At 40.7% G+C, this 22,803-nt stretch overlaps 1 protein-coding gene across 4 annotated transcripts in view; it reads left to right on the forward strand.

Annotated features, from left to right (window-relative positions):
- PMS1 (PMS1 homolog 1, mismatch repair system component) overlaps window positions 1–6,264 on the forward strand; it is a 47,511-nt gene extending 41,247 nt beyond the window's left edge. For all 4 annotated transcript variants that reach the window (XM_040604281.1, XM_040604280.1, XM_040604279.1 and 1 more), the window contains 2 exons: window positions 3,006–3,166; window positions 5,840–6,264. In XM_040604281.1, coding sequence (XP_040460215.1) covers window positions 3,006–3,166; window positions 5,840–6,031 — 353 coding nt within the window. In that variant the 3' untranslated portion in view covers window positions 6,032–6,264. The remainder of the gene's footprint in view (window positions 1–3,005; window positions 3,167–5,839) is intronic.
- The last annotated feature ends 16,539 nt before the right edge of the window (window positions 6,265–22,803 follow it).

The raw sequence follows: 22,803 nt of genomic DNA on the forward strand, positions 1-22,803 counted from the left end.
ATGTACCTTCACTGTGCTTCTGTCTGTTTGCCTTTGTGAAAGTCCTAAAGAGAGATGTGAATTCTTGGCTGGAAAGGAGCTGGGAGCAAGGAACGCATCTTACTTGGTTTTGTAACAACGGTGGGCCTTGGGCCATGCTCCAAGGCAGGCTTTTGGGGTAGAATTGTCTGCCTGATAGAATGTGTCCCAACATATATAACACAAAGAATGTGCTTACAAGGCCTCGAAGAGCAGTAATATATAAATAACCTATCTTCCTCGGTAATATAAGATGCCTCAGCTCTTGTAACCAACCAGTGGAAAATCATGCTGCTACATAATTTCAGTTTGATTTTGACCATAGACTGGAAGATAGACAGTCTTATAGTGTCACCTAATCTAGGTGGCAGCTGGAAGAGAACAGTTTTTCCTGGCCATCAAGAAGGAATTATGCAAAGATGATTGTGTATGCTTTGTTTGGAAAGAGAAAGGGGAAATTTGCAGCAATGAGAAATCCACATTTTTAGTCAATTGAAAGCTAGTTTATTTGTTCACGGAAATATTTTCCTTGGAAGTTGCAAAGCATTTCAGAGAAACTACCATGGAAACTGCTTGAAGACTGCTGTTTGAATACTCAAAAATCTTAACATGTATTTTATCAAAAATTTACAAGTACACTGAGGCTCAGACATCTGCTTATATCATCAGTTGTTGCCAGTACTGGAATCCCTGCAAAGATTTGCAGATAAACGCATGTTAATCAGTATGCAGTGGGCTACTTTTCTGCTTACAGTCTTTAGGCTGCAAAGGAGAATGACACACACACAGAAATACCAAAGAAGAAAACTTAACCAAGATTTGTGTTGTTCTTATGTTAGACTTTTCTAAAGCCCCCTTTGGTGTTCAAATTAATTCAATGAGCAGTATGGTGAAGTCAAATCTGGCTGTCAAAATTTGCAGACAGGAAAATTGCTATTAGTAAAACCGAGGAACACTGAGCATTAGCATTCTTGGTAGCAAGCATGTAGGATTGGTTCATTGGATTTGGAGAATAAAAAGAAGAAAAAGAAAAAAATGTTTTGCAAATCGGGACCCTCACTGTCATTCCTCATGAAAAAGAGGAAGCACTGGAAATACAAGATTTTCAATTGAAAATCTTAACAATTGAAACTTAACAAAATGTTGTATCCTGCATCTGGTTACACATAGACAGGTAATTATTGAAAAGTCAAACAGACTAAGCTCTGATTTTAGAGATAAAGCAGCATAATCAAATGGTCTGGAACAGTTACTCAAATCTAGTCTTTCATTAAAGCAAAGTTGGGATAAAAATGAAAAGACCTGGAGAAGGTTAAATCCAGACTTTCTTTTTTGCTCCCATCTCTTACTTGCAGTTTTTCCCATGGGGAAATATTGACATAGTACATCATCTTATCTCCCCTTTAGTTACTGGTAAACTTTCAGATAGTTTAGCATTTTGCTTTAAGCTGAATCTGATCACAGGCTTACAGCAGTACATAAAAAATGTGTCTGCTTTTGCTGGCTATGATTAGGGAAAGACAGCTTGACAAAGAGGAGGAGGACAATGCTGGGTGACAAAGGAAATAAAGTTTTAAATGTAAAGCAGTGTTGAATATGGAGCTGGAAAGTGGTTATGTGATTTTTTAATTATAATTTATTTTTTATTTTGGGTGGGGGACTTGTTTCCTATATCAAATTCCCAGTCTGGTCAAAGTGTCTTTTGCCATGAAGCTTTAAAAGTCACAACAGCATTATTTACCTGGTGACACACCCCTATTTAGAAAAATTTTCAACCAGCATAGTCCTCCTATTCATCTATGCTCTTATTTAATGACTGACAAATGAACAGTGCTTGGTCATGGGTAACAGTCTCATCCTATTAGCTAGTGAATGTACCTTGTGGTGACTTTTATTGCATATATATTTTCTTTCACTTCTGAAATCTTTCACATTGTTGTTTGGATTAGGAACATGAATGATCAATCCCTTATCAGTTTGTTAGTTTAATCCACTTTGTAGCAGTCTATTTGTCTCCAGCTGTTTTGACTTTGCAAAAACCATTTGTGGCTGAGGCTGAATATAATTTATCCTACCTGGGGCCATTACACAACAGTGGATTTATTTTCATTACCCATTGTATTCTTCCGTGCTCTGCTTGTGAAGCTCTCTACTTCTTTGACTTGCAGTGGAGGAAAAAGGAAGGTAGGCAGGTGGGTTGGCTTGAGATTTCTGCGCACCCAACATGAGTGAGAGGAGGAGCTCGGAAGGACTGCACGGGAATATGTGAGCGTGACCACTGAAGAGCTTGCTCCTGACTGGGAGTGGAAGTGAGCTGTACAGTAGCAACTTCAAAATCAAGCAGATTTTTTGCAAGTGGTGTGAATAAGAAGTGAAATCTCTTACACCTCAGAGATTGAATAGATGTTTTGTTGGGAAGGCTGTCTAAATGTTGTATTCATCATTCCCATTGAGAATGGTACCTGCTACAGCAGTGATATATGAATGGTAGTATGGAGTCTTGAGTTCTTTCCTTGCTGCGGTAGGAGGAAAAAATGCTATTTATTTCAGCAGAAGCTGGATTTGTTACGATAAAATTTGGACTCCTGCAGATGTTTAAACCAATTGCATAGGACATAATGCCAACACTCGGGTTTTATTTTTTTCCAACTAAATCGTATTTTTTTACTAACTTCTACTTTAATTAAAACTATGCTCAAGACTGGGAATGCTGCAAAACGTTCTAAGTATATAAACAGTGCCAGCTAGGATTTGAATAAAAATAAGCAGAGGTGCTTGTGATGTGAATAGGCATACATCATCATAACAAAATATTGTGCAAATAAATGCTTTTCAGTCCAAGGGAGGAGCAAAAAACTTTTCCTAATTGTATTGAATTTGAGAGACTAATGTACTAAGTGATTTTGTATCAGTTGCATTTTCTCTGAATTGCTCCAGAATAGAGATCAAAGCAGTGTCTAAATTACTATTTTTTTTTGTATTTTCAGGTACTTCAGCTACAGAAAGTCATATGGAAATAGAAGGGATGGCAAATTGTCTGTCATATTATGGTATTTCTGATTTGAGAGAAATTCTGAATGCAGTAGTTAATGGAAATGCAAAGGAAGTATATGAATGTAGGCCTCTCAAAGTGATAAATTACTTGGAGGTAAGACAGAAGTTTGCTTTTAAGTATTGGCCAGCTAAGCTTATAATAAATCCTTAAACAGCTTGAAAATCTTTTTTCAGCTTTCTGTTTTGATTAATGTAGTTCAGTTCTAAACAGAAGTTACTTTTGAAAAGAAGAATGTCATATCCTCTCTGAGGTGTATGAGTTCTGCATTGCTTATCAAAATACTTCCATCAAACATATCCAAAAGCAGTCGTCCCATGTGATATTATATGTGCTGAAAGCTCATGTTCACAAAACGTTTCTCTATAGACAGTTTTCAGACTAGAAAGGCATTTCTCCATGTTAAAATACAGAACTGCCATAAAATTACTTTACAAAGTCTAGAAGGCACTTGGATCAAGAACAGTTATTGATATAAATCTATGAAGAAGTTCTAAGATGGTTTAAGTAGATGTTAATTGAAGCTTAATTCTCATGTAAACGTCAATGAGATGTACATCATGAAAATCAGAAAGTGCACCATTTCCACTCGAAGAAAAATTCCTACGATTCATTCCAAAAAAAGGGCAGAGAGGGACAAATGGAAAGTTTTTTTTTTTTTTCCCCAGAAAAGCAAGCTGTCACATTAAGACATTAAAAAAAAAAAAAAAGAAGTCTCACATACAGTGAACTCCATATGCCTCTGCATACAAATACTGGTATTTAGTTCACATCAGTAGCTTCTGCAATTAAAGGAAGCACATACTGATAACTAGCAGTCTTGTAAGCCCACTTGATTCGATGCAATAGTGACTGAGTTCTGCAGCGCACTGACAGAGAGGAAAACCCTGTGTTCTTCATAGGCAGCCAGCATTATTGGTTGACAGAAATACGGTACCTGAGTAAAAGAATCTTTAATCTGTTTTCTTACAGAAGTTATTGTGCAACAGTTGGAATTGGAATGACTTGGTAATGTTTGATATGCAGATAGATAAAATCATCCATCCAGGGACAATAATGGGCATGAAGTTTCAGGGACAACTAATACATGTGGTGCTAGTTAAAGCTGGGGTAACTAGCAATAGCAGTTTTCTATCTCTTCTCATCTAGATGTTTCACTAGCACTTAAGATCTGTATTCAAAAAGGTTACCAAAATACATGTTAAGTCTTTTCTTAAGCATTTGCTAACGTGCTTTCCTGGGTCAGGCTACTTCAAAAGGGGACCTAAGTATTTACACAGAATATGTGTTTCCTATTTTAAACACTTATTGTACAAATATTTCCCTGTCTTTTGGAGGCAGTAAGTTTACAGCTGCCTTTGGAGCAAGTGATTCTGTTGTGTTCTGCTGAAACATTCTCGTGCAGTCATGAAAGAAGCTTAAGGAAGGATCATTCCTTGTTTGTTGAGACAGGAATGGTGTGTAATTTGGTCTGGAGGTGGAAACTTTATTTCCTGTACTTGCAAATACCCATCAGTCAGTCAGATTGTGTGGAATGGAGTTGGTTTAGGTATAGGGATAGATATACTATACACACATATAAACGTGTGTGTAGTATATCTATATACAATTATACATATAGATATACACATACCTATAAAGGTATGTATCAAGAGATTATCAAAGGAAGGCTTATTAAGAGCAATGTTTATCCTGTGAGGAACTGTTTAGAAAGAAGGTGCATGTACAGCAGTAACAGTAGCTGGAAAATACGTATTAACTAGGAAGTATACGTCTTGTTGTCATGGGGAAAACACCCATTAAGATAAGCTCCGAGTTTTTTGACTGTTCTGGGGGTTAAACACTGGCAATGCCATTCACTGTCATGTTCAGAATTGCAGCTTTTATCATAAGTTTCATGTTTGGGCAGGCAGCATGTCTGCAGCTTTTGCTGTCTTTTGGTAGACCCAGAAAAAACAATAGGGCAATGGTTAAAGAAGCAGCCTTCCTAGGCAGAGAATGGTCCACAGTGATTGTTTTTCCACTTGGAAAATCCCAGGCAAACAAAATGAGAAGGTTCAGATTAAAGTGTTACGAACACTGCTTCAGGTTTGTATGATGTGAAGGGAGATTGTATGCCACATCCATTTCTGTCCAGGCAACATTACTAAAGTACAGAAGAGAAGGCAATGGCAGGAAGGCCCATCTTGGAGAAGGAAACAAAAAACCTGGCAACTTCTTTTTGAAGTTGTTTGATTCTTGCAGAGGGGTGCTTCAGTAATTGTGTTTAGCACTCACTTCTGCTTTCTGGTATTGTGGGATAACTGGATGCAATAGGCAATAGTTCATACAACAATCTAAAATTTCACTATAGCATTTGAAAAACTTTGTTTAGCTGAGTATGTGACTTCATTTATGTTAGTTCTAAAGTCTGTGGTGTAGAATGTGTCTTGTGAACGGGTAAACATCTTCAGCTGATACTGGTGCCAACAGGAAATAAGATACTCAGAAACACAAAGCATCTTGCAGAAGTGGACCCCAAAAGAAAAAGAATGCAGACATGACCAGGAGACTGTGTGTGACTCCACTGTAGAAGTGTCACAAAATGACCAATAAGATATGTTTAGAGTTACATTTGGGTTTCTGGGATGCAGAATATTTATCAGCAGAAAAGAGTGACCTTTAAACAGTGCATGCTTAATTTCTGCTTTCTGGTAGCCCCAGGTTAATGTGTTAAAAAGCAGTACTTCAAAACTATGGGGGTTTTGTTCTTGTTTTTCCTTTCCACAGGGAGAAGCAGTACGTTTAACTCGGCAGCTGCCCTTACATTTGTCAAAAGAAGATGTACAAAACACAATTTACAGGATGAAGCAACAGCTTGGAAAGGAAAATAAAGGCTGTGTTCATGGTCGTCCTTTTTTTCATCACTTAGCAGATATTCCAGAAGTTGACAAGCACAACTCCATGGAAATTATTCAGTAAATGGAACATTTTGTTTGGGATCATATTTCTCTTGCTTCATTTTGATCGTTACTCTGTAATTTCAGTATGTTTTGTGCAAAGCTTTTGTATAATGACTTTTCATTATCGTATGTTTTCCTCCCAGAGACTGTTTTTATTTAAATCCAAATGCTACTTGAAAACTGAAAATAAATATTATAGAAAAACAACTCATCGATATTTTTTAAAAGAATTTATTAAACAAATGATCTCAACTGCTTTGATGCTTTTCTTATTTCCTGCAGGTTTAGAAAATACCAGTAAGTCAAAATTTTTAACATGTCATTAGAGGTTGCTTTCAACAAAGCCTGGCAGAGTTTATTGTACTAAGGAGACGAGATGTCAATTTTCCAAGGAATGCCAGATAGCTGTAGGTATTTAAATGGGGCATTGCCATATGCAGTTGTTGTATTTACACTTTTATGGTGGTGTATTTCAATTCGGAAATTGTTAGCTCGCATAAGTGAGTATTGAAGTTGCTAGTGTCTAATCTCCCAAAACATTTTTTTACACACTTAGAAGCGTGATTCTTAAAAGTATAGCACACTTTAATCTTTAGATCAAGAAAAACTGGCCAATGACTTGAAAGATGAAAGGATCAGAGTCACAGGAGCACGGGTTAGCACTGGAAGTAGATGCCAATAGATGTATGTTGGTGCAGTGCTGTACACAAACTCTTTGGGGGTGGGAAACATAAACTGTCCTCGCTCAAGGGGCAATGTGGCATAACTGGGGCAAAGTCTGCTGTACAGAGCGCTACTGATTCTGCTAAACTTGTTCATTCTCCGTCTACCAGAACATAGTATTTGCTCCTCTATTTCCAGTAGTAGCCTTCTGTAAAGCTATCTGATCGTGCCTTCTGCGTATAGCAGTGCAGTGTCTTTGGGAGAGTATGTTTTCAAAGTTTCAGGAAAGATCACCTGACAATTGCTGTCCATCCCAGTTGTTCTGTTGTTAACAGACCTTGGTGCTGTGAAACGCAGTGGTACGACCTAGCTTTGTGGGGTTGCTGTGGCTGCTAGGTAAATGGTTGAAGGTTGCTGGAAGACCTGAGCACAAGCTGTTTTGTGGGCGGGAGTATCGGACCAGACAGGCAAATGTGCAATCTGAAAATGTAAATTACTGATCTGTTGCTCTGGATCAAACGATGCTGAACTGGTGAGCTAAGTTAAGAAATCACAGCACAGCACTACCTGACAACATCTAAATTCTAAACTGAGAGGTAATGATTATGGGTTTATGCCATTTGAAGTAAGTTTATCCCTTTCATAAAGAGCAGGGATAATTGGAGGGCACAAGCAGGATATCTTTCCAAACTTAAGCGGTGAGCAGGGTACAAGATGAGAATGTCACTGGAAAACTGGACGCTTGTTGGCTGTAAATGTCACTCGGTGCAGAAGATATGAATTTTTAGAATGGAAGTGAGAACGTGGATGGAGACACAGGAAGATGTGACTCTTGGCTCCGAGGGGGAAACAGGATCCCAGCCTTGCGGTGGATGCAGAAGGTTATATTTGTTTATTTTTATTCTTGTTTGGATACAAACTGTGGGAGTTTAGAGAGTAGCCATTGCAGTGAGAAAAGCCAAAGGCAAGCTGGAGAATGGAAATTTATCTCCAAACTTAAGTTTGTTTGAAATTCAATGGATATGTTCACTGATTTTAGTCCGTTGGGAGTATGATGTGTTGTATTTCATGAGATTGTTAATTGCCAATTCTTTTCCAAATGGTAAAATAGCTGTATCCTAATGATACTGGAGCAAATGCTAGTGTCTTTGACAAAACTAGAGTCAACATCCAGTGCTTTCATGTAACCGTACCATTGCAGAGGGAAAGGTGTTTTAAGTATTCAGGCCCTAGGCTGAGGATAAAATGTGATTGGTAAATCGGTACTCACAGGTGCCAAGGTGGACTTAGTTGCTATGGGAGCAAACCAGGGTCAGGCATTGTGGTCAGGTGCACCCAGTTAGGCAACTAGGAGCTGGGTCTTTCCTATGCCCTTCCTTCCCCCTATCCTGGCTACGTGGCGGGCTGCTGTGGAGGTCTTCCTTAGGTAGGCGTACTCCTAGTTTGGTTCTGTCTTGGGGGGATATTGGTGGGTTGTCGTGTGGCTGGGTGCCAGCAGCGAGTGCCGTAGCACAGCTTTGGAGCTGCAAGCCTGGCTGTCTGCCTCCCAGGGTACTCGTGGCTGGGGTGCAGGCTGAAACAGTGAGTTGCTCTGATGCTGTGCTGATGGGGGGTGGGGGTGGGCTCGAGACGGGGCACGTTTTCTTGCTTTATGTGGTGTGGACAGAAGGAAGCGTTACTTACTGTTTCTAGAGATGCTCTTAGTGATGCCTTCAGTGATGCATCCATTTTATGTTCCTTATTTAAACAAAATAAATACCCCAGTCTGAGATCTACAAGTGTAAATGAAGTCAGACAATGTGCTGGATTTAACTGCTGTTGCAGCAGCACCTGGTACCACTCGGCTGTTTCATGAAGTGCCGAATCCCAGGAGGCTCTCCGGGATGGGCTGTTCCAAAGGAAGAAGAAAACCTAAAATACGTAACGATGAGTAGGCTTGGTCATAGTTGTGCTGTATGTCTTACCTCAGCGGGAGAAGCAGCGGGGCAGGACGTGGCAGGCAGGTGTCCCTTGGTGCGGCCGCGTCCTTGCACCCCGCAGCGGGACCCACCTGGAGCGGCCGGGTCGGGGCATTTCAGGGGACTGCGAGTATTTGCGCTGCCCTCTGCTGGCATCTGATTTTTGTACAATTTTGACCACTTCAGTAATGTGGAGGCAGGTCTGAGGCTGACCCTGCACGAGCATCGTTTCTCCCAGGCTTTCCGTCACCCGCAAGTCAAAGTGTTGTCGCTTACGACGCTTCCCGTGGCGTGCGTGTTTGCCTTCCAAAAATCTGCCTCGCGCAGGTAGCGCTGTGCCCTCGGCGATAGTTGGGAGCTTTCCAGACTAAAGCACGAGCTGGTCACAACGTTTTAAACCTCTTTTGGTTGTATCGAGCTTTGCATTTTTCAGAGCCTGGTTTGTACGGTCGCTTGGGGCAGGTTCAGGTGCTGTGCTTGCAGCGCAGGGGTCCGCCTCGCCCAAATTCTGAAAAGTTACATATTGTTGTAATAGGAAACTATTGAATATCAATTTCCTTTTTAAATACAGGAAGATGTCATTGAAAAAAAGAATTATTTTTCCCTGCATGTGAATATGGGTGTAAGTATGAAATGGAGGTAGTGCCTTTCGCATATTTCTTTTCTGAATGTATGGAGAATCTTAATAATGAAGTCTCTGTTGTCTCTCAGTTAAGGAGTGCGCGTGTGAAGCGATTCGGAGTATTTCTGGGGATTTTTTTCTTCCTTTAATATGAATAGTAGCAGTTCAGAGAATAATAGCAAAAACAGAGGAACACTTAACTTCAGGAGCACTTAGCCGTCGTTGGCAACAGTAAAATCTACATGGTATGATTTGATAAAATGGATTATTCTCTATTTCCATATTATAATAGGAAATACTTTCCATATTTTAATATGGAATATTTTAAATATCTAGCAATAGAATTGATTCTCCCATGCAACACTCTATTTAGTTACACAAGCACCCGTTCCTTGGTCTCAGTTTATGCAAGTGGTCTGTTTATCCACCCCCGTCCCCCCCCCCCCCCATGCATATTGCTATTACTTTCATGAAAGTAAGCATCAAAAAGCAACTTAGGTTTTTGAAGAGGCTGTAATACCTGGTCTTCAGAGCTTGTTTTATCTTCTGTAATGCAGGTCAAGTTTTTGTTTGCTAGGGGGGGTTTGTTTGGTTTTGTTAAACATAACCCTGAATTAATTTTTTTGGCTACAATAGCAGTATCGAAGGATTCTGGAATGGTTTGTTTCATTTGTACCCGGCATTTAACAGGCTGGGTTAGCAATTGTAAGAAACTTTAGGTACATCCATTTAATTTTGCAAATGGAAGGCTACCAGAAGTAGCTTTTATTTTTTTCCCCCCTCTCTCTCTAAGTATGGAGTATCATATCGGAAATTATGGAGAGTATAAATGTGGAAATGTTAAATCTTTTGTTAATGGCTTCGAATTAAGCACACATTGTTGCAGATGATTTGGAGGACTTATTTAAAGTAAATATACAATTTCAAGCTCAATTATCATTCATAGTTTAAGTGAACATAGCGAGATACTAGGTCTGTGAATTTGATACAGTGTTACTTCATAATTACGATGCTTTTTTACAGTAAATTTGATATAGAACAGTTGCTAAAGGAAAGCTGCTGAATAGTGTGACCAACCGTTTTATGGGACACATCTGGTGCATTAGTTCAGGATGTGCGCTGCAGAAGAACAGAGCCCTTTGCACAGAGTGAGAAGGAAGCTAACTCCACATGTATACGTTTTGCGGACATGCGGAGAGGTTGAACAATTACGAGTTAATTGTGTAAGCTAATAGGAGGGGTGTTTGCAATGTCATTTCAAAATAGCTAAGGAGGAAATGGAGGAGAATTATTGTTTTAAAATCTCAAATGAACGGTTTACACCTGTTAATGTTACATTTAGAACAGCTGTTTCTTTTATTATCAGTAAACAGATGCAGAAAGTAATGGAATGTTTTAAAGCAATATGTTAATCCTGTCTTCCACTACTGAACATTCTCACAATATCATGATTAAATATTAACTGTAATGCTGCTGTTATCTGCAGCTACAGAATTCTTACTTATTTTTGTAATCACTTTTGTAGCTGAAGTTGTAAACATTTATCCAAAGTTATTGTAGTCTTTCGTCAACCCATCGTAAGTCTTTTTCCACATCGGTGATTTTATTGATGATTTCGTTGGGCTGAATTACTCAGCCAAAGCGACCCTGACTTTGGTCATGCTCAAAGGCTTTTTTCTGTATTTGTAGTTTCACCCTGAAATGAAACAAGCTATATTTATAAGGGGAGGCGGGGGGAGAAAATCGCTCTTGAGGGCCCAGTCTAACACACATTTCTCATGAACTCCCTGTGAAGCTGGTTGGTATTATAGGTGAAGCGTTGCCAGAGCATGCTCGGTTAGGTCCAGCACCACATGTGGGGATAGTACCAAGGATGTGGTACAAGAGAGATACGGGGTTAGTGCATGGGATTTTTTGGTTTATGTGAAAATAATTTTAATATGTTCATTTATTTTCTGTATGTCTTATGATATATGACTAGTATCGTGTTACTAAGGCTTTGAAAGGAAGAACAGCTATGGTTCTGACAGCCTCTTGGAAAAAAGTGCCTCAAAGCTGCAGATGCAATACCATGTGTACTTAGAAAAAACTAAAACACCCAAGTATTTCAAAATATTTAAAAAACAGTGCCTACACTGACCTGAAGTTTCCTAGAAACCACCACCTGCAGCTCGGATGCTCAAAGGTGGCAGTAGTATTTCTTCACCTGGAAAACACATCTGTCTTAATTTTAGAATTACAGTATCTGTAAATGTTCTAAAACCCGAAGCATTTCCATGAAATAACGTGTGATTGTGGAGCATTACTAACTCAGCACTCCAAGAACGGAAGCGCAGAAGATTAGTACTGGAGAACTTGTTTGGCAGATTAGTTTTCAGGAAATGTAGAGACCAATGAACATGGCAGCTGCATTATTAAAGCACTGTATTCAAGCCCAGGTCAAATTGTTCATTCATGCATGGAGTAACTCAGCATTAATTGAATCATTACATTTTTCAGATATTTCAGACCACTGATATTTTTCGCTTCAGCACTTAAAATGCCTGTTTAAATCACAATATCCACAAGGAGCAAGGGTTTTGACAGAGGAATGCTGTGTGGAGCGTCTATACGTGAGTGTTCGCTTGTCAGGTCATTGCAGTGACAAAACTGCAGTGGCAGAACTAAGGTCCTACCTTATTTCCACTGTCAGGGCAGCCTGGTTCTGGTTTTGGAGGGTTTTGAAGATGCTTAGTCAGGTAAAATTATCCAAGTTGAGGTGAAATAAAAAAGAGGTGCTGTCTTTCCTTGTTCTTGTTAACCTGGTACTGTTTATGTTCGATAAATGAGAGAGAGTGTTCCTGACGAAAGGTGTGAGAACTTATTTTCTCAATTAAAAAAAAAAAAAAAAAAAAAGGAGGGGGAGGGAGAAACCCTCTTGTGTTTGTTAAGTAGCTTTAAGAGAGCAGTGCTGTCATCTCGCTGCAAGAGAATGAAAAGGAAAATTATTTTTTAAATAATTTGACTTTCTTTCATATAAAGTAGTTGCTGAAAGGCAAATAGTTTCAGCTGTGAGGAACGAATCTAAGAATGATTCTTGTCAGGCTTGGCCAAAACTGACGAGTACTACACAGACTATTTCAAAGCAACGTGCTGTTGGATTTCTGTTCTCTTCACAGGCAGACTGTGACTGGTTTTTAGCCAGATAACATTCCCGCTGCTCCCCGACTGCTTAGGTGTGGGTAGTTTAGAACAAGAACATGTTAAGAGTAACTAAGGCATGTGAAGCTATATACTTGCAGTTGCAGAAAAGTGCTCCTTTATCAGAGAAATTCAACCGGTTCTGTCTCCCGCAAGGCAGCTGCCTCCCTTCCAGAACATTGCCTTCGCTGTTGCACTTAAAGCTTCTCACTCAGCTGCAAAGTCGCCTTTTTCAAAACTGCTTGCCCAAGATCCCATTGCCATTTAGGAGAGCCGTACCTTCTATGCTTTATTTATGATGACCTTTGAGCAACTGAAAATGCTGCCAGCTCCTTTAGGAAGAGTGGATTTGAGATTCCAGGCTTGGTCTATGCCTGCAAGTGCGTGCATCAACTGCAACAGCAGTAAAATGGCTCCTGGCCTTTTAGAACAGCACTGATTTATACTACTAGTGAGCTTCACATTAGATCCGGAAAACACTTGGTAGTGCACCAACCACTTGTAGGTTATGGGAACTGAAGAGAGCTCAGCCAGCCTTAGCTGGACACGGAGCTGCCAGGGGAGCCCCCAAACTCTGCAGTTCAGCTCACGCTGTTGCATTTGCACTACGCTGAGCATGAACCTCACGGTTAATGGGAGGTGCAGTTTGTTCTTGCCCAATCCTGAACTCCCTGTGGAGGCCTCAGGACCGTATAGTTTCTGACTCTGTACTACTCTGAGTCATCAGAAGTTACACAGGTTTTCTGTGTTGTTGTGCCCTCTTTCTTCTGAATTTATTTGGACGCTATATCGCAAAAAAAGTGTGGTGTTGAATTCTTCATCATGTAAAGTACTGAAGATTTCAAGCAGTGTTAGATTTTTATTTTTATTTAAACTGTCTGGGTGCACAGTTAATAAGACTAAAATCAAGTCCGCTTAAGGAAAGGCTTAAATGATAAAATACATTGCAATAATAACTGTCTTGCCAGTTTTCTCCTGGTTGCCAGTCTAAGTCTTATAACTGTAGCTCAAAAATCTGGAGCAAGTATTTTGGCATAGCACAGTTTGTTGTAAGGAAGATTTAATAGCTTGTTATGTCCTATTTCTATAAACAGAAGTCATTTAGAGTTCAGCAGATATATTTAGAATCAGCATTTGTGCTGGTAGTTACAAGCTGAATAAAATAATCTTTGAAAAGCTCAATATACAGGAGGGAATATGCAAGTTCAAATTTGCCTCCCAACTAATTCTCTTTCAAGAGACTTAGGCATATTCACAAATAACTAACCTGTAAAAATTGGAATTGCGTTTATTATTTTATTTTCAAATCTTTTTAATAATGGGTTGCAGTGTGGTGTGCCGACATTAATAAATTTTCAGAGAGTTTAACAATTACTGCTGTGCAATGGATTCGTTCCTGCATTCTACCCTGGCAAAATTCCCTGCTTTTCATCAAGGAAGAATTCCCTGTCTCCAGGTGTGCAGGGTAAGGCCCAGTAATGTGGACAGCCAGGAGCTCTGGAGAGGTCTTCTCTGCCTTGGGTCAAAATATTAATAGGAGTTCGGACTGAGTAATTTGTAATTGAACCTGTGACTTGTTGACTTCAAGGTAGGCAGAATTTCTGCAAAAACGTATGCAACGTCAGTTTAAGACACGGGTTTTATAGCAAATAGTAAATTAAAACCATGGTGACCTTTTGGTCTTGCTGATCACGTGCGTGAAGATGTTCGTCTGCTGGGCTGTCCTCACAGTGACAGGGCTCTCGCCGAGGGCAGCGCAGGCGTCAGCAGTGCCCTGGGATGTTTGCTCTTTTACTGTGGCTTTTACTGAGAAAGTGTTGCAATTGAAGTGTCTGGAATCACACCTCCATGCCATTTTTTGCATATTCTGTTTTGGAAAAGATAATGGTGGGTTGTTGCTTTTTTTCTGAAGAGGAAGGGTCACTTAATGATGCAAACAGACGTCAGTGCCCAAGTTTAAATTGCAGTTGGTATTTCTGCCCTGATTGCTGGCTCTGGCTGTGGTGATGCAAAGTCTGATAATTTCTACTGTATCGTTTCTGGTATAGATTTTGCCAGACAATCAGGAGTTTGAAAACTATTAATTCAAAGCATATTTGTTGTGCTTAACTATCTTTTTCCTCCTGTGATTTAGCACAGTAACTGTTGTCCTTTCTTCTGTATTAAGTGTCCGTGCTTTCAGCATCACAAAAAGGTGTTGCCCAATCATGTGATCACCCCATCATTAAAGAATTACCATGCAAGGATTGTTTTGCAAGTAACTAAACCCTTCATTTTATATTCTTGTATCTAAGCAAGAGACTTTTCCCAGGTTTTACCAGGTCTGAATTTTGATTGTTTCCATGAGCATCAGAGAAGTTTTCATGTAGGTGGATGTATTTTTTTCTAAATGCCGTTACCGAAGAAAGAAAGTGTGAGTACACTTTTTTTGTCGCGCTACTTACAGAGGTTATAAAATGATGCTTTGCAGTGTGCGTTGCTGTTTGCCCAAGTGTCAGAAACGTGAGGCTGTATACACAAACGAGAGGCGCAGTATGCCCCTTGTCCCCCCGGGAAAGCGGCGCATTGGAAAGAGGACTGGCCGCGTAGCTGTCTTCTGTCACTCTGGGAACAGAACCCAACAAGCTGATAGTGTTTCCCCGCTTTAACTACATTGGAAATCTACTTGTTGGGGAAAACGATACGCTGGTACCAGATGATATATATGATGTGCAACACAAAAGATTTCCTGTTTTCAGTTTATATGACATGACCTGTGGGCTAACTGCAGCAAACATCGCCGAGAAAGCGCTATATCTACATATACAAGTGTTCCTATTGATATGTTATTTTTCTAAGATTTTGCTGAGTAAAGCTATTTCCATACATAAGTGTTTTGGCCATCTGCAACTGCTTGTCAATGAGCCTGGTTTGAGAACACTGGCCGTAATTGTAACCTCAGGAATGTGTGACCAGCTCGCGGCCAGCTGTGCATGCCCTGACTTTTCCCAGGTGTTAAGATACATGGCCACTTTTGTTCGCTTTCACCAATGGGGCAAAATACAGTCCTTGTTTTTCCCCCACCTTGTAGTAAACCTAAAAACTGCTGGGTTTTATTATTCTTTCATAAGCCTTAGCAAACAACTAGAGGAAGTTGTGCCTGTTGTTTAATTATTGTGCATACGTGACACCGTGCGCTGCATCTGTGTGATAATATGTATTTAGAGAAATACAAAGAGGGTCTTCAGTGTGCCATGGGCTTGCTATAAATTAAGAGTGCTGACCCTGCAAATCACGTAAATGGTCTCTTTTTCTCCCCCCCCCCCCCCCCCCCCCTTTTTTTTTTATTCTTTGAAAAAGATTTTGCTGGTGTTTCAATAGCTTAGGTATTTCTGCAGTCTAAGCCTCTTCAGCCAGAGTGAGTTTGGCTACATTTTCTAATTGGTTTTATTTTAATCATCAGTTTCATGATCATAGGAGCACTTACTGGCTGTCTTCCGCGTGGGAGCCTGACGAGAACTCCTCTGAAATCCAACCTGGAATTGTCTGCGTAGGGTGTTTTGTATTTTATCTTTATCTGTGTAGCACTTTCTTTACTTGTATAGCATTTTCTGTATTTGAGGTGAGGCATGAATAGCTTGAAAACAAAACATATGAGCGCATGTCTCCTCCTTAGAGATGCTGGAGGGGGAGAATGCGCTTCTGGTAATCCTGGGGACAAAATCTGCTCCATGGCCTTTGAGGCTGTTTAGTCAGGTAAAAAGTGAAAGCATGAGTTTAACTTACGGATGTGATAATTTATACAGTGTAAAGGAATGAACGCACTCCTCAAGTCCCTGTTGTTGGCTCTTACTTGCCAACAGGCTGCCCTGATCTGCGTATAGTAGATGTGGACAAGAAATGGGTTTGTAGCTCAGACTGATTCAATATGTGGTCAAAAAGACACACGTTATCCCTAGAAGTAACCCACCTGTTCGAATTGGTTTCCGTGGAGTGAACTCAGACCTTCGAGCAGACCACATCTGTGTCTGCTGTCACAAGCCCTAAGTTCACAAAGTTTGGATTTCTGCCCTTTACGGCCTTTTGGAGGCCTTCACTGCTGGCCGTCTTTGCATGCCGTGGGGACACACAGGTTCGGACGCAGCACTGGGGCCTTTCCAAATGTTCAGCAGTCAAGGAGGGACGTGCACGTGCAAAAACTTGGTACGTGCCTAAGTGCTTTTTAAACCTAGTCCTTAAGGACTTAGAAAAGCTCATTTAATCCTGAAAGTCAGTGAAAAATTAGGCTCCTCAACACTTGCTGAGCCCCTGAAAAATATACCAGAACTGTATGAGGAGGAGGAGAGGATCACACCAATGCAGCCCTGAGACCTGCTGAAACATAAACTTGTAGCAAGGTGCGTTCTCCCTTATAGCCGCAATGATAAGTTGCACTCTGGCGTGATGGTCTTACCTCAAAGGCTTTTTGCAGGGTGTTTCTGTAGGTGAAGTCCTGGTCTGAGAATCTTCTTTAAAAAGGAGGGAGCATCCCCTCTTCACCAGAGCCCGCAGGAGAGCTGGTAGGGCTTGGGGTAGAAGTGCATGGTACAAATCACTCGTGATCTGTGCCTCTGGCTGACGGCTGGCCAGCGAAGCCTCCCAGATACCTACCGGTGCTGTGAGATCCCTGTAACCGCTGCTCTTCGGTATTTCCTGTGAAACTTAAATCTAACGTTCGAAATGTGCATCAGCGCTGAACGGCTCTGTCCTTTGTTTTCTGGTCGTCAAGGTGGCTTTTCTCATTAGCATAAATCACAAAGCTCCTGCGGCAGTAGCGTTGTCCGCGTGATATACAGCATCTCTGCTGTGGGCAAAGGATATTTACAACCCAAAGTGCTCCGCTTTGCTGGGTTTGGAGAAGCCTTGCATTGTTTCTTTCTTCATGATTTCTCGCATCCTCACGAGTAATTTTGGTTATAAGATGGAAAAAATAAGGGTCTTTAAGAGAGAATCATGTAGAAAGCTGTGACAGTGGTGGTGTTATGCATGTCTGACGTCAGCAAAATGGCTAAAGGCAAATAAAATGCACCCCTGTGGGCATTCAGAAATTTAAAAACGATGAAATACAAATATCTGCGGTGCATGCTGGTATAGAAGTTAAATGGCTCTAAATAGTGTGTAACCTAGTTGAAGAAATCAGATACTTCTGTGGGGTATGGATACATAATGTAAACAATTTCAAATAGTATTTGGCAGTCTCTTGGAATTTGCTCCAAATGCTTTTGGTTCAATGGGAGTGAAAAGCTATGCTCGATTATGGCCTCACTTGATGTTTTATTTTGGAGGGAGGAAACTTGGAAGCAAGTCTACATCTTGTTTTATTACTTAAAGGTGACCACGGAAAAAAAAGTGAGATGAGCTTCATGCTTCTATTCTTTCCTACCTGCTCATCTTTCTTACTTTCATCGTTGCCTTTAACTTTCAGTCTTACTTAAGCAATAAGAATTAAAATCCACAAACACGTATCTACTAACATAAGATATATTAGTAAGTGTAGTCAGTGTCAACCGAGTACTTCGTACATGAAAGAAACGGATCTGTACGCGTGCCTCAGTGTCCTGCCCTTTCTCAGAGGTTGCTTTTGGAGAGGGAGCAGGTATTTCTGATGCTATCTTCCTCTCTGTATATCTTTATAGTATTTATTTATCGTTGTACCTGCTGAGATGATCTTGCACGCTTCCTTTACGAGGACTTAGGACTCACTGGAGTAGGAAGCGTTTTTTTCCTGTACAGCTTCTGAAAGATCAGTAAGAACTGCTCTGATTCAGGGCAGCTTTCAATCACGTTGCCGTCTGCCGCATTTTCATCAGATATTGGGGACTAAGTAGCATTAATCTGCTTAGTAGTTGGGTGGAAACCGCAGGGAACAACCAGAAGTTGATTATTTCCCCCCACACACACTTCCTGGAGCGGCATATGAAACCAGTTGAGCCGAGCTGTTAGCCTTGCTCCTAAGGGCTAATATAAATTAAAGGTCCTGAGCACTGGGGGTTGTTAAAATTCTCATAGGGCTCTTTATAAGATGTTAACCCCCGTGGTCTGGCCAGGCTCCAAACGGGGTAATTACATTCTTCCTACCTAAATTCCCCCTGCAATTGCAATTCGATGTGCTGGTATTCCTCACTTCCTCTCCTCCGCCGCGCCCCGTGGAACAGTTGTTGCATTTCATCCCAGAGGTACTTGCTTTCGGTGACGGATGGAGTGATCTGCGTGTAGAGCCTATAAAGCATTTTTAAGAGCCTTTTGGATGAAATGTAATTTATGATGCTTAATTTTTTTTAATTATCTGCAGTTGAAAATGGACTAGGTTGCTCTGAGCCCTGAATGCGTGTGAGCTGTGCAGCTCGGACCTGGAATGGGACTGTATCGACAACTGTGCTTCTTCCTCGTTGAAAATTTTCCTGGGTGTTTTTAGATAGAAGAAGTAACAAAGCCAACTAAAAATATAGGAAGGCTTTTCTAAAGGGTTCATTACAAAATAGGAAGAATATGAACTATGTAGTAAGGCTAATAGGATTTTTTGAAGTATGTGTCAAAGTGTGTGTGTTTGTACACATGCATATATATATACAGACACACACACACATATATATATATAAAATGTTCCCTCTGCTTGGGGGTTCTGTTGTAACCTTAAAAGCAGTATCTAAACACTCATGTTCTAAAAGTTATTCTTTTTCTACCGTTTCTTATACTAGAAATACTTTTTATAGTATAAATACTCTCATTTTTATTAAAGATACCGCATACTAATTGGAAGTAGACTAGCTATACCTGAATTTAAGTGTTACCTATAAGCAGACAGATCTGGAGTTGGTACTCAGTGTTTACCAAGATGATAAGGGAATAACCATATGTGCCTGATGTACAGAGACTTCGGATACAGTGTTCTCCAAATACGGGATTTGCTTATCATGTACCTGCAATGCAAACAGGATAAAGCAACGCTGGGGGATGTCTTTGTGTTTAGTTTAATGTTAGTTTCTCTCGTCACGCTTGGAGTGACTCATACTCAGCTGACCCGTACCACACAGGAAATTTTTGTAGAGACGCTGACCTGAATGAACTAGATTTTATTTGATGTTTTATTTGACCACTTAGCTTGGTCTGCTGTGTATGACAGGCCCTTGCATCTCACTTGGCATTAGTGGCAAGCCTAAACAACCGGTTTGCTCAGGTGTTTCTCTCCTAGAACATCAAGATGTAGCCTACAGGTAGCAAGAAAAGATCGCTGTTCACCCGTGCCGTGATGTCCTCACGGATTCAGTGGGATCTCTCCAGCTGCTCAGAGCAGACAAGCTGCTCACTGTGCTGCAGGGAAAGCTGAAGATTGTGCAGGTGACTTCTCCAGTAGTACAAGAAATGTTTTTCCAGTCCCAGATGGCAAAAAATTGATATATGACCTTAGGCAGGTGGATGTGATGCACGACCTGAGCTCCTGAGGGGATTCTTTGTGTTACATTCCAAGTCAGTGCAGGTCTCCAAGCACCAGTCAGTCTCTGGTGCTTCTGAGGAAGGTTAAAAAAGGAAAAACAGCTAATCAACAAACTGAAAAAACTCTTCTCTATGTAAAATTAAATAAATAAATAAATAAAGTTTAAATTCTGTCTACTATGACACAATAAGTTTGAAAGCCTGAAGCTTTTAATGTTCTTGCAAGGTCTTTTATTGTGTTTCAGCAAAAAGCTACACTGCGATGGACATAAGCTATCTCTCTTTCACCTGCGATGAAAGCTGAAACAAATTGACTTAAATAATTAGGAAGACATCAGAAAAATAGAAAAATTTAGGAAAAAATTCCCATGGCGAAGCGCTGGGGCAGGCTGCCCCGAGCAGCCCCGGCCCTGGCGGGGTCAAGTGGGACGGAGCTGGGAGCAGCCTGCTCTGGTGGCAGGTGGCCTTGCCCAGGGCAGGGGTTGGGACTGGATGGTCTGGGAGGTCCCTTCCCACCAGCCAGGCTGTGGTTCGATGCGCTGTTTGACACCAGCTGTAGCTCCATGTGCGGCTCGGGAAGGAGCCGGTGCTGCCCGTAGCCAGGGGTCCGTGAGCTCTGCCCGTGCCAGCCCCCTCGGTGGGGCTTGAGCGGGTTTAACCTGGAATAGGAAATTTAGCTCTTGCCCATGATCATCCAGACATGTTCTTACTTAAATTAGAATTACTTAGAATTGAGATAAACCATTTGCCTAGTTTTAGTACTGTAACCTTTAAGAATGCGTTTTTTTAATTGCAATTTCTAATAAATATTTGCATAAAATACGGCTGTGCTATGAAACGTTTGTTATGATTGTTTGTAGTTAACATTACCAATGCAGTTTAAAAATACACTTAGTTTGTAAATCTGTTACAGAAGGAAATGTGTTATTTTTAATTAGTTTACGTGTAAATAAATATAAATAGCTTTATTCATACTGATGGTCTTCTCACAGGCACAAGAGCAATGTGCTCGCTCCTGCCATCAACTTTCACATGCACTCATGTCTTCTAAGCGTCCTAAAGTGTTTATTGTTTTATTTGTGTGAGCTTTGGCAAATCAGCATCCTTTTACAGTTTGTACTAGCTTTCGTTTCCAAGACAAGACACTAATTCCTGGAAACGTTCATGCAGAAAAAAAAACCCATGTATTTTAATACTATAGGAACACTTATTTTATGGATTAATATTAGGTAAACGTAGGATGATAAAACAAGGCAGCAAAGGGTTTGTTTAGGTGGAAGATGATCCACAGCTAGATGTCGTGGAGGTACATACCCATACTTTTGTGCACCTGTGATCTCGCTAGCTTTTGTCTTTTATCTTTTTTTCTTTACCTGACACTGTGGTGTAACTTTTTAAGCATCTTACTTACATAAGTGGAAAAATCAAATTTAATTTTTCAGAACTATCAAAGAACAATGTGTGAAATTTATCTATATTTTGATTCTAATTCTGAATCTCTGTTCTTCCAGCAAATAATCTCTGCTGTTCGTGCTTTCCTCCCGCTATCAGACTTTATTCTTCAGTAAATTCTCTACTTTGCTGGTTTTTTGCTGCTGCTTCTTGCATCTTCTCCCTCTGCAAAGGAGGAAGGTGCTCTTTCTTCTCCTCAGGCACGACTTTCTCACTTGCTCTTTTGTTACCCACAACTGTCTGGTGTTCCGTTTTATTTTTTTTAACTCTCCATCTACAGCTTCTTTCCCCCCTAGCACTCACTGCTGTCATGAACAACTTTAAATTAGAAATGCCTTTTTGTTGCACTATAAATTCAATTTTATAGAACTCAGTAGAAGCTTTCATAAGGAAAGTTGAAAGGAAAAGGATTTTTTCTTTCCTACCTACAGTTTCCTACCTATTTCTTCTCTTTTTTCTTCTCTCTTTTTTTTTTTTTCTTATTTATACCATTTTTCTTCTTTCTCAGCCTGTCTCTGTAGCTCTCCAGAATCAGAAATTCCCTTCTGTGGTTGCATATAATTAAAGACACAGTCTGAGAATTAAATATTCTAAAATATGTACAAAATTCAGTTTGGTGATTTGCATTAAGCCTTTTGGGGAAAAATAATTTTCAGTACCTGTGTCCTAGTCAACGTGAGAAACATGCTTTAGAAATTTCAAAAAAATCATTAAAGCCATCTTTCTCAGAGCCCCAACCTGCTCGTGTTTGGGAGCTTGCGTAGCCTGCTCGGCAATAACGATCTGCTCCTGCCATTCGGTGGAGTGAAACTGAAGCAGTATCTGTACATACTCCAAAAGTTCATCATCATTACGGGATGTTTAACGACTGTTCTAAATTCCATTTGTTTTTTTTTTTCCCACAACTATTTTGTTAACTTTGTTGTGGAGACAGGTGGATATTTAGACAAAAAATTTTGTTGTGCTCTTGGGGGAAACCAGCCATACCGGGAACACTCGCTTTAGCTGAAATGGAGACAAATAATTTGAGGGTGACTTACTGAAGTTTTGAAACAGTTAACGCTCTCTTAGAAGGAGATGAGGGGTAGATAAATGGTGAACAACTGGGAAGCTGGCTCCGAAGCACGTGCTCATGAATTTGGACACTGACTAATCTGTTTTGGCTGTCGCTGGCACCGCAAATAACAGCATAACGCAAAACCTTCCTGTTTCTTCCCACCCCGCCGTGTTACCGAGCCCTCGGGGCAGACATGGGAGCAGCAGCATGGCTGGGGCTCCCCGCACCGCCTGCTGCAGCTCTCGCACCCGTCCGCGCGCACAGCACGAGGTCGGGGGGGCTTTGCTCCCCCTTTGCCAGCCTGGGGTCAGGCTGTGACGTGACACGAGGCATGTAGCCGGTGAGGGGTGCTGGGTGCCTGCACCCGGGGGCAGAACTGGGCACCCGCAGCTGCTTTCTCCCATACC

This window comes from Falco naumanni, chromosome 8 (assembly GCF_017639655.2).
Source record: "Falco naumanni isolate bFalNau1 chromosome 8, bFalNau1.pat, whole genome shotgun sequence".
Classification (NCBI taxonomy): Eukaryota; Metazoa; Chordata; class Aves; order Falconiformes; family Falconidae; genus Falco; species Falco naumanni.